General features: G+C 36.3%; 1 protein-coding gene across 1 annotated transcript in view; it reads right to left on the reverse strand.

Moving 5' to 3' along the window:
* Positions 1-12,514, reverse strand: part of yata (N-terminal kinase-like protein yata) — a 386,793-nt gene that overhangs the window by 288,245 nt on the left and 86,034 nt on the right. Inside the window, exon 4 of the mRNA XM_090396135.1 lies at positions 11,792-11,914. Coding sequence (XP_090252261.1) covers positions 11,792-11,914 — 123 coding nt within the window. The remainder of the gene's footprint in view (positions 1-11,791; positions 11,915-12,514) is intronic.

Genomic DNA, 12,514 nt, shown 5'->3' on the forward strand with positions numbered 1-12,514 from the left:
GGTGTGCAGTGCACATCCACGGAATATTAATATCATTGATATTATATTTTTGCATTTATTCCTATTAAAGACTCCCGTAATTGTTTCCTGGCTTCACATGATTCCTAAAATGAAACACAATATACTAATAGATATTATTTCTGGAAAATTTTCCATATTACTCCTCAAGATTAATATTAATTTTTTATGGCTTTTTGCAAATTTTGCTTTAGGAGTATCCCTTTTTATGATATCACTGAGTTTTTACTCAAATTTTAGGGCATTATTGGTATCTTAAAAACTTAAATACATGAAGAATATAAGGAAGGAATAATTTTGGACATACCTTTGTACAGTGTTCCAGGTTGTCTTCTTTTTGAGCAGCATTAGGCATGTAGCGATAACCATTTATATATTACTGCTGAAGTATGACTGAAAGGAAGGGGGTTGAAAATGTGAAGATGGAAAGATATGGGAGAAATGCAGAGAAGACAAAGGTATGCGAATTTAAATTTTGCAGTATGCGAATTTAAATTTTGCAGTATGCGAATTTAAATTTTGCAGTATGCGGTTTTAAATTTGCATACCTTTGTCTTATCTGCATTTCTCCCACATCTTTCTATTGCCACATTTCCAACCCTCCCCCCTCTTCCTTTCAGTCATACTTCAGCAGTAACATATAAATGGTTATCGCTACACACCTGATGCTGCTCAAAAAAGATGACCAGGAACACCCTACAAAAGGTATGTCCAAAATTATTCCTTCCTTATATTCTTCATGTATCTATGTCAAGACATCAATAATGCCCTAAAAATTGAGTAAAACATCAATGACATCATAAAAAGAGGTACTCCTAAAGAAAAATAGGCAAAATAGCCATCAAAATTAACAGACGTGTAAACATTGCATCACATTAGCATTAATAGCCCGGGCATGCGTTCAAAATATATACACCTTTGAGCTCTTTGATCAGATGTACAGATGGTGCAGTGAGTTAAATTCTTAGCGTTCCAGTGATTTTAAACGGCAAAGAAGGCAACACAGGGTGAATGCAAAAACAACAGTACCTAGAAATCAGTGACTGTTGATTGGTTATTGTGTCAACCAGTTCAACTGAATGTTGTCATTTGTCATATGAGGTGCTGTTTTTGTTTTCTGAGTTTCATCTGTTTTGCGTGCGTAAAGTGTGAACTGACGTGGTAGGCAAGTTTTTAATATATAATTTTCCATAAATGTATAACAATTTTCTGCCAGAACTTTTGCGGATTGTATGACTGTAATCGAAGAAGGTAAGCCTTGTCCTCCTCTTCCAAATTTACATCAAATTTGCATCTTTGAGCCAGCACAAAGATGCAAAAACTGAGTACATGAGACACTTCTCTATTTCACAATACAATGCAGTAGAATGGTTAACTAGATGTGAAGTGCAGTCAAGACTTTTTTTTGTTGTTTTGTTGTTGTTGGTCTTATTATTCTTCAGAGAGAAAGGTGTTTGGAATAAACATGGATATTCTGACCTTAATCATTTAACAGCAGCAGTGCAAAAACATGAGCATTTTAAATCTCATTTTTAAATCTTAAGATGTTTGAAAAATGAAGAACTGACATTCTCATTGACAAACAAAGAAAAGCTGAAGTTACACGTCATAATGAACAGGTAAAGAAAAATAACTATATTTTTTTAAAGTTTACTTTTAATTAAAATTTAAATTCATTTTTAATTTATATATTAATAAATATTAATTAATTAATTAATATTTTAATTAAATTAAAAAGATTAACTGATACTGTTTACTATTTGGCTAAGCAAGAGCTTCCTTTGAGAGGTCATGAGTCTGAAGATTCAGCTAATCGAGGAAATTATGTAACATTTTTAAATGTACATGAGTATGATCCTCTTTTAGACAGTCATTAAAGGATTCGATTGTATTTCAAGGAACTTCTTCCACAGTTCAAAATGATATCATCAGTGCTATATCTGATGTGGTTAAAAATGTTATATGGGATGTTCGTGTCACCTCTATCAGTAAAATTTTATTTCTAAAATTAGCATTTCTTAAGTGTCTGGATGATATCAAATATTTCAAATGCAATTCAAACTGATTTCAAGTTAGTTAGTTAGTTACACACACACACTCATTTTGCTTTTCATAAATTGAGCACTTTCTGTATCCAATTACTGTAATATAAATGACTGTTGCACATGTTTTCTGGAACTAAAAATTTGAAAGTGGATGTTGGGACAAATGTGTTTAGTAAGATGCTATGTTTACTACTACAAGAAATCTGTTCTGTTTACACGTATGTAGCATAGTCTGCAGGACTGGAGTGTTTTTCCATTAAGTGCATTGTTTTGAGTTGCCTAATTACACTAATTGTTCCTAAATATAGTAATATGTGTTAAATGTCTGTTTACTGTATTTAGTGATAAACAAAGTGACTTGTTTTTCTTGCTTGTGCAGTATAGCATCTGTTGAGGTTGGAAAGTTTTTTTAATGGTACAGGGACATTTTTATTCTAGTCTTCAGAAACAATAGATGTAGTAAAAATTTATCTATTCCTGAATAAAAATGAATACTTCTGTGTATTATAACAATGTTGATCTACAACAAAATACTAGCATGTGTGAGATATCTATTATCGATAAGACAGAAGAGCTGCTGACACTAAATAAAAATAATAATAAATAAATAAATAATAAATAAATAAAACTAATGAATGTAGGATTCACGAAAGTGTGGATAATTCCAATAATGATCGGATATTGTGTATCCTATTATTGCATAAAATGTATACTGAGTCTCAGTAAACAACAGAAAATTCTTAGAAAATGAAGCAAAATATACATAAAACATAGAAATACACATAACATGCACAACAAATTTTATGAGATGATTTGCTGCTCCATCAAACCACATGTATTCCTGCCACACCTAAACGAATCACTTGATCAATGTTATTAGTTCATTGAATTAGCCTCTCCCTATAGTTTTAACTGAACTAATAAATGTATACAGTGGCTGTTTATAACTGGTTAGTTATTTATACTTTGCAAACAAATCTCTTTTCCTCTCCTCATAAGTTTTTTTTGTTTAATTATGCCATCATAAATTCACTTATTCATGTCTAGACTTTATAGGACTGCATTGCTATTTGCTCTACTTAGCAACTTATAGGACACACATATCACAAATGTTAATGATCAGCAATTCGTTTGCCATTAATGAAAACATTTCTACTAACATTTTTCCCATTCTCACATGGCTTATAAATGATGGTTCACATGTTTACACCATTGAGTAATTCAAATATACCAACCAAATAAATAGAGCATTCACCTTTATTATTGTTTTCTAATATATCTTAAAACAAACACACAGTCCCCCACTCTATGCAGATTTGGTTAAAATTAATTGATAAATTAAAGTATTCAAAGTTATCCTACAGTTAATTGTAATGGAAAAATTAAGATGAGCATTGATGTACTATGCACCCTTAAAACTTTCATACATCAATAAAAATGCAATCATACGGTCAAACTGACATGAATTTTGTAGCGCAGATTGCATAAGCCATACAACAGCACACCCAATCGAAATGGGCATGCGATGCCACTGATTATCACCTTTACCCTAGCCTGGTTTATCAAATACCCTGTTCGTGTCATCTTTGCTACTTGGGACAGACTGGCTACTCTGCTACTATTAGAATTAAAGAACACGAAGATTATATAAGATTTTCAAACTTTAAAGGTTCAGGCCTTGCTTCTCATTCCATTGACACTAGACACAGAGTTCATTGGAACTGTATCAAGATGCTACACTACTGTAGATTCAAATTTGACTGTCTATTTTTTGAATCATGTGAAATCTCATGGCACCATCCTAATCTAAATTGGACAGACTGTACGCCTATTTCTAAGTTTTGGGAAGTGATTGCTGTTAACTGTTTATATTTTTTATATTTTTATGTATTTATTATGTTTAAATTAATCAATTATACATTTATTCCTATATACACAGGGAGAGCCTGTGTAACCCCAGTAAAAGTGACGTTGGCACTATATGGAGCTCGAATGTAAGAAAAGACTTCAGTTCGAATCTAATCACCAACTAGAGGAACATTTTTATAAGTCTTTTCTCAACCGGTTCCTGAGTTAGTTGATTTCTGGCACGGGCGAGCAGGTTTTTTTGTCCCGTAAAAACTCAGATTGACTTTTTATCAGCCACTGAACTCATACTATTTTCAGACATTAAAAATACTGTGTTAGGGTTAGGAACCACGAGATGGCGGCACTTGCTAGCTGATTGGCTACCAGTGAAGATTGAACCCAACTCAGTCTCTAAAAGTTAGATAGGGCTAAAATGGCATTGTCTACTCCTTATGCGGCAACGAAAAGGAATTATTATTATTATTAAACAAGACCTCATGGAGTCAAAGACTCATCTAGGAGGTCCTTTTATCTCACACACATCTCATCATACCGCGTCTTAAACACATTCAAACTCCTTGCAGACACCACACTCTCAGACAAGGCATTCCAATCACTCACAACTCTGCATGAAAAAAACCTGCCTCTCACTCCCCTACTCACACCCTCTTTATACAGTTTCCAGGGATGACCTCTGGTTCTCCCCTGATCTCCCATTATTCTCTGTAGAACTTCTCCACCATTGATCCTATAACAACCCCTTACCAACTTGTAGGTCTCTATCATATCTCCCCTCTTCCTTCTCTCCACTAGACTCTGCAAATTACATCTTTTCAATCTTTCCTCATACTCGACATTCCAGAGGTCAGAAACTACCTTAGTCAGTCACCTTTGGACCCTTTCCAACATCTCTTCATCCTTCTGAAAACCAGGTGCCCAAATCTGGGCACAATAGTCCATGTGTGGCCTAATCAAAGCCTTATACAATGGAACAAGAATCTCCCTACTTCTACACGTCAGTGTCCTCCGCATCATTCCCAGAAGTCTTTGTGTTGTCTTCACAATTTTGGTGATGTGTCCCCTAAATTTTAGATCCTTATCCACTATCACCACCAGATCTCTTATTTCCTCTACTTCCAACAATATATTCTCACCAAGCATAAATTCTGCATCCCATCTTTGTTTTCCAAATTTTAAAACCTTACATTTTGCAACATTGAACTCACATCCCCATTTGCTTGCCCAATCACTCAATTTATTCAAGTCTTCTTGTAAGGCCACAACATCTTCACTACTCTTTATGGTTCGTCCCAACTTTGCATCATCTGCAAACAACTGAATATCTCCATCCAAATCTTCGCCAATATCATTAATATACAAGTTAAATAGTAATGGCCCTAAAACAGATCCCTGAGGTACTCCACTAGTGAATTTCCTTTTCCTGGATATTGTACCCCCATACACAACTTGTTGATACCTATCAGATAGCCAGTCTCCAATCCAATGCACTAATCTAATATCCAACCCCATCTGCTCTAGTTTGACTGTCAACGTATCATGAGGTACTCTATCAAAAGCTTTTGCGAAATCCAAGTATATTACTGTGTATCCTTCTCCTCTGTCCAAGGAAGCAGTCACTTTATTGTAATAAGTAAGTAGATTACTAAAACACGACCTCCCTTTAGCAAATCCATGCCGTCCATCAAAGATTATACCATTGTTGTCAACCCAACTCTGGATCCTAGTTCTCACAAGCTTCTCCAACAACTTAACCACAACACCTGACACACAGATAGGCCTATAGTTTGATGCTTGAGTTCGATCACCTCCTTTATGAAGTGGCACAATCTTGCCCTCCTTCCACTCTTTAGGGACTTAACCAAGTGCAAGACTCGTATTAAAAAAATATGTCAAGGCAGGTGTCAACTCTCTGGCACATTCCTTCAGAATACGCGGTGATATATTATCAAGTCCCACAGCCTTATTTACATCTAGTTTACTCAACTCCCCAAACACCTCTTGCTCACTTACAGTCAGTCTCTCCTCCCCATCATCAACTGCTCTTAATCTCTCCATGAAGTCACATTCACAAGATTGAAAGATCTTTATGAACTGCTCATTAAGTATCTCCACCACACATTCTGTAACAGCTGTCTTTATACCATTTCCTCCAATCAATGTCATCCTTCCATAATCATTCTTTCTTTTGCTGGCTACATATCGAAAGAACTCCCTAGGATTCTTTTTAGCTTCATTAACTAACTGCTGTTCATACCTCTCTTTAGCTACTCTCATCAACCAAGTCACCCTCCTTGCCTGGTCTTTGTAGACCTCATGAAACTGGTTACTTCCACTTCTCTTATGCTGCCTCCACAATGCCCTTTTTCTCTGTATTGCATGCTTAATCTCTTTATTCATCCATCTCACACCTACCTTATTTAACCTTCTCACTCATGGTATACATTTAGACATTGCATCTACTAAATAGTTTTTGAAAATCCCCCAAGCTGCATTGATCTCTTTTCCAGCTAACTCCTCATTCCATGCTACACCTGCAAGCTGTCTCCTGAGCTCTTCATAATCACCCCCCTTGTAGTTCCACATATACCCTTTTTTCACAGGGGTCCTTGCACTGCAGGCAACCACCCAAGTAATCACCTCATGGTCACTTTCACCAATTGGTGGATGATCTGATACCTCATTGATAATTACATCCTCCGATGAGATGACCAAATCCAAGACCCTTAATCCTCTTGTGCCCTCTGTTACATACTGTCTGAGGTAGTTATCCCTCAAAAACTCAAGAAACTCATTTTCTTTACTTCCAGTTGCTATCTCTTCATTTCAGTCTATATTGCCATAATTAAAATCACCCATAATGACCACCCTTTTCTTATTTGCTTGGCTTATTTGACTATACATTTCGCTATCACCACCATCCACATTACCAGGTCTATAACAACATCCCACCAAGTATTTGATTCTATTCACCTCTATCTCACACCATACTGCCTCAAAACCACTGGCCCCATTTCCCTCTTGCATCTCTACCTTGTATGGACATAACTCTTTCTCTATCATCAATAGCACTCCCCCTCCCTTTTTATCCCTTCTATCCTCACGAAACACATCATACCTTTCCATCTCTATTCCTGTCAGGATGTCATCCTCATCTAACCATGTCTCACTTATTCCGACAATCTCTGGGTGCACAGACGCAATTAGTGCAACCATTTCATCCGCCTTGTTTCTTATACTTCTAGCATTGGTATACAAACACAACAACTCATTTCTGGATCTACAGCTAGTTCCACTAATACCACTCACTCGATGTGATCTCTCCATGCTGGACTGGGGCCATTTCCCTTTCTGCTTCTTCATTTTAGAACCCTTTGCAATTCCATCTGTTTCCTTTTGATCCCTGATCATCCCATTACTTTCCTGCCTACACATGCTCTCACCTCCTCTTGGAGCATCCACCTTTCTCACGCTGTGCATCCCTGTCCACCCTGAGCCTCCCCGTTTCTCTGCTTCTCTTGCACACCCATTTTCTCATTTTCTATACTCATACCACTCACTTCCCCATTCATTTCCACTTCTTCAATCTCTCCTGACTTACTCTCCTGCTCTTCCACATCACTCCCCTCTCGATCTGATTCATTCTCTCTATTCACTTCTCCACTTTCCAGCAGCAGTCTCCCCAAGCGACTCACACCATAACCGCTCAAATGCAGTCCATCGCTCCCATACAGCTCACTTCATCCCTCAAACTCATTCCACACATTAACAAACTGTACTCCCATCTCCTCACACATTTCAGCCAGAATATCATTCATAATCCTTGCTCTCCGCCTCATTTCACCACAATCATACCTAGGCAACACACTGACTACCCTTCCTGTCACACTATTCTCCTTTATCTTTCCAAGCAGTCTCCTGACATTCGTTTTGACATGCTCTTTGTTCTCGCTCAAATCATTTGTACCAATTAGTACAATTAACTGTTTTACTCGTTCCCGCCTCATATTCAATGCCTCAATCACTCTACTCATTTTACCGCCTGGAAAACATACCTTGTGCATTTTATCCTCTAGCACACCTTTAATAATGGAGTCACCATACAACGCCCCTCGCTCATCTTTTGTTAACTCTTTCATTCCATCATGATTTATTTTAATAGTTTTGACCTGAATTCTCTTAATTTCATTCCGCATCCATTTCATTTCTTGCTTCATCCAATCCAATTCACCTTCTGAACCTCGCGCCACATTCTCTCTATCATTAAATCTTTCTAACTTTCTAACTCTCGACCCCTCTTCTCACTTTCCCTCTCATTCATCCTTCTTTGTTTCCGTACTTTCGGACTAACATGTGTCCAACTTTCGCTATCATTCTTCTCACTTTTACTGTCATTCATCTTTCTTTGGTTCAGTACTTTCGTTCCAACATGCGTTCAACTTTCGCCATCAGTCATTCTTTTTTCGCTATCATTCATTCTTTTGATTTTTTTTACTTGCGATTTCTGCATCACGCCATTTCTACTTTCATTTGTTCTCTCAATTTCGTTTCTTTCCGCCTCACTTTCGTCCCTTTTATCATCCGTTACGGTTGTCAAATCGCTCTTTTTCTTTTTTCCTGATTTTTTAACATTTTTTCGCCTGTCTTTCCCACCATCCTTCTCTTTCAAACGTGCACTCGCGACACAATCGGTACTAGCACTTTGTCATCAACTTCATATTCGCATTCATCAATTCCTCGTTCAGGTCACATTTCGCACACACCCTTCTTCCATCCGCACTAAACATCCACAAATCATTTATGTAATCGAAGAAATACATATAGCAGACCTCACACTTAACGAAACGACTGAAATCCAAATTAAAATCATGTAATGACAATGTCGCCGCCATTTTTTTTTTTTTTTTCTCTGCAGGTTACTAGGTCTAATATTAACGATTTCGTGTTTAGTTTAAGCAAGAAAAAAAAAACCACACTAATAATATCGGTAGCGTACAACGTTTACAGCCGCTCTTACTTAAACAATTAAGCATATATACTTAATTATTCCTAGTAAAACTTATCTGAATCAGGAGCTCTTCAAAACACGTCCGTAGCGCTTAACCCACTCGTGCCCCCTTGGTGCGCTAGTGGGTTTAGCGTCCCCAAAAATTAGCTGATTTTTGTTTTTTTTCCCCGCATCTCTGAACTCTAATAGTGGTTCCACTTCTGGACAGCTGTGACCAAGACAGGTGATATTATACGAGGGTGGTCTGAAAAGATCTCAGCCTCAACCACACACGGCAAAACTATCGGCAAGATTTTTTTTTCTAAGTTGGTACATCTGTCATAAGCATCCATGTGAAATTGCAAGTCATTCTATCAAGTAGTTTGTTTTATACAGCTGTGTGAAGCAAAAGTGTTGTCTATATCCCTTGAAATGGATAAAACTGAGTATTGTGAAGTTCTTTGTAAAACAAAGTTTAACGCCAAAAGAAATTCATTTGAAGTTCATAAAAGTTTATGGCGCTCTTCTCCTTCGTTTTCAACAATTAAGAAATGGACTGCCGAGTTTAAACGTGGCTGTACCAGCCTTGAAGATGATCCATGTGAAGTACGTCCAAAAAGTGTAACACCAGAAATCATTGATCAAGTGCATGATATGGTATTGGAACCAGTGAGTCAAAGTGCATGAAATTGTTGATAGGCATTTCAAAAGAATTTTCCATTACGAATTGCAAATGAAAAAGCTTTGCGCAAGATGGGTGCAATGCTTGATCACAGCAGATCAAAAACGCATTCACATGAAAATCTCTGAACAGTGCTTGGAGCGTTTTAACTAGAATAAAACTGATTTTGTGCATCGATTTATTACTATGGATGAGACTTGGATTCACTATTACACACCAGAATCCAAACAGCAGCCAAAACAGTGGACAGCAGCCGGTTGTTCAGTGGCAAAGAAGACAAAGTTGGTTCCATCAGCAGGAAAGGTCATGGCATAGCTGTTTTGGGATGCTAAAGCCATTTTGTTTATTAATTATCTTGAAAAGGGTAAAACAATAACCAGGGAATATTATTGCGATCTTTTAACCAGACTAGGTTGTGAAAAAAGGCACGGTTTGCAGAAGAAAAAATCATCTTTCATCAGGACAATGCACCCGCCCGAAACAAAGGTGTTTTGGCAATGGGAAAATTAAGGGATATGCACTATGAATTGTTGGAACATCCACCCTATTCCCCAGATTTGGCTCCCTCTGACTTCTATCTCTTCCCAAAACTAAAACTTTACCTTGCTGGTCAGTGTTTTAATTTGATGATTGCAGCTGTATAGGGGTATTTTGCAGATCTTACTGAGAACCACTACATGGACAGGATAATTGTACTGGATCATCGCTGGAATAAAAAATGTATTAGTCTTAAGGGAGATTATGTTGAAAAATAAAAATAATTTTGAAATTATAAATTCATTTTTTCATTGTTAAGCCAAGAACTTTTCAGACCACCCTCATATGCATGCTGTGTGTGACTTGTGCTCAGCATTTAAATTTTGTTACCAGTTTTTCTGTCTTCTCCCAGAAAAAAGCTCATGCCACTGTCAGTAAAATATATCAGAGCAATAAATTATATTTAATTTTCTCTTACATGCATGAAGACATTATTAAAAAATAAAGAGTCCTGTTACTTTTGAAAAGTAAAATCATGCATGTGTGGGCTCTTCATATACACTGTGAATTATTCTAAATTTTTCCACTGAACCTGACTGGATGATGAAATATTATCCATATAATGCAGCCATATTTTGGGTTTTTGACTTTTGACAGTACTTTCTAGAACTTACCTTTCAAATGTTTCCATGAAGCAAAAAACAGAGGTGAGCCCATAGCATGATTTTCTCATTGTAGCATTTTTCTTGAAACTAGAGAAAGTATTTTCTGTGCAATGTTTGAAAAGTGTATAGTATTTTGAAACGATTTTAAAACAGTTCCAAACTTTTCTTCTTTGTGAACTTTTGTAAACAAATCTGTGACATTTTGGGTTGCTAGATCATCTGACAATTCTATCATCAGAAAAAGAAAATAAATTTCTTTTTCTTTTTTTATGTGTGTGATGCTACTAGCTGCAACAGACATTTGGAGAGAGATTGAAGGTGTTGGAATCTCTGGTATCTACAATAGATCTCAAAGATATTTTTGTTTTATGTATCTTTGGAGCTGCATAAATTCTTGGAATTAATGGATGTTTGTTATTTTTTGATTTCCTCAGTTAGTGGTTGAGGTTTTTGATCAAAATTAGTGGTTTTATTGTGTGTTGGTCATGTCAGATCTGAATCTAGTAAGTAATAGGTATCATCCAGTAAATTATTCGCTACAGATGTATATTCTTCATAATTACTGAAGTATTTCCTTTCTTTGTTTTTATAACTATGATACTGCTGTTGCAATAATTTCAAGAGAGAGAGACTGACTTTTTGTTATGGACAAAACTGCCAGCCAGAAATTAACATTTATATCTAAAATAACTTCCTAAAGTGTACAAAAAAAAAAAAGGTACATGAAAAAAAGCTAGTAGAAAAGTGTAGTGATAATAAAGTTTTCATATCAGAATTGCATGGTCTTCTTATCAGAACTCTCAAAAATTTCTGCAGAACAGATATCACATATGGTTCTCATAGATAAATTTCCCACAACACCTTTGACATATTCGAATTGAAAATATAATACACAAACAACAAAAACTGTATGACAAAAGCAAATAAATTATCAGTTTTGTTCATAGTTCAATTTTTTTCTTTTTAAACTACTGTAATGTATATGAAGAAACAGCTATTAAACCTAAGGGTTTATAAAACATAGATTATATAAGTATTAGATAATACATACACTAATTTGATGTAGACCCCATGATATAGCAAGATGCCTCTGTTCATCTGTGTATATACTATTTACAAAATGTTGTTCCAAAGGTTCTACATACTCAGTGACTAGATATATCACTTTATCAGTCTGAAAAATAGACATAATAATAAGGCACTTCTAAATGGGAGAATGGGGGGAAAAAAATCATAACAAAAGAAAATTTGAAATTTCTTTCTTATATTAAAATTATAAATAAATGTCTAACCTAGATTAAATTATATTAAATACAGAAGTATTCTTCCAGGTCCGCGCGGTTAGCCTAGTGGCTTTGTGCTTCGCAACCATATGCCTGGGGAAGAAGTGTCCTAGGTTCGATTCCCGTCGGAGACGTGAGGAGCTGAAGGATCTTCCTCAGCCATAGCCAAGTTAGCCGGTCTTGGGCGCGGGCAGTAGGGTTTTTTCCGCCAGTTTATCTGGTGTTTTTCATCCCGCAAGCAGGCAAACCGGCCCCTTGAACACACAGGGATACAGCCAAGAATACCTTGAGGCATAGGAGTGACCATTCTATCCTCGTATTTCGGTTACGAAATCCAAGCATGCTTGGAAGGTTGTGGGCCTTAAAGGCCTGTTAAAACCAGTGGGATAGATAGATAGATAGTATTCTTCCAGTATTAAAATCTTTTTTTTTTAATACATCTATAAATTTACACAAACCAGAATTATCAATTTAGATCAGGGATGTTAATA

The sequence above is a fragment of the Typopeltis vanoorti genome, chromosome 7, assembly GCF_054136105.1.
Source record: "Typopeltis vanoorti isolate ZY-2024b chromosome 7, IOZ_Tvanoo_1.0, whole genome shotgun sequence".
NCBI classification, from domain to species: Eukaryota; Metazoa; Arthropoda; class Arachnida; order Uropygi; family Thelyphonidae; genus Typopeltis; species Typopeltis vanoorti.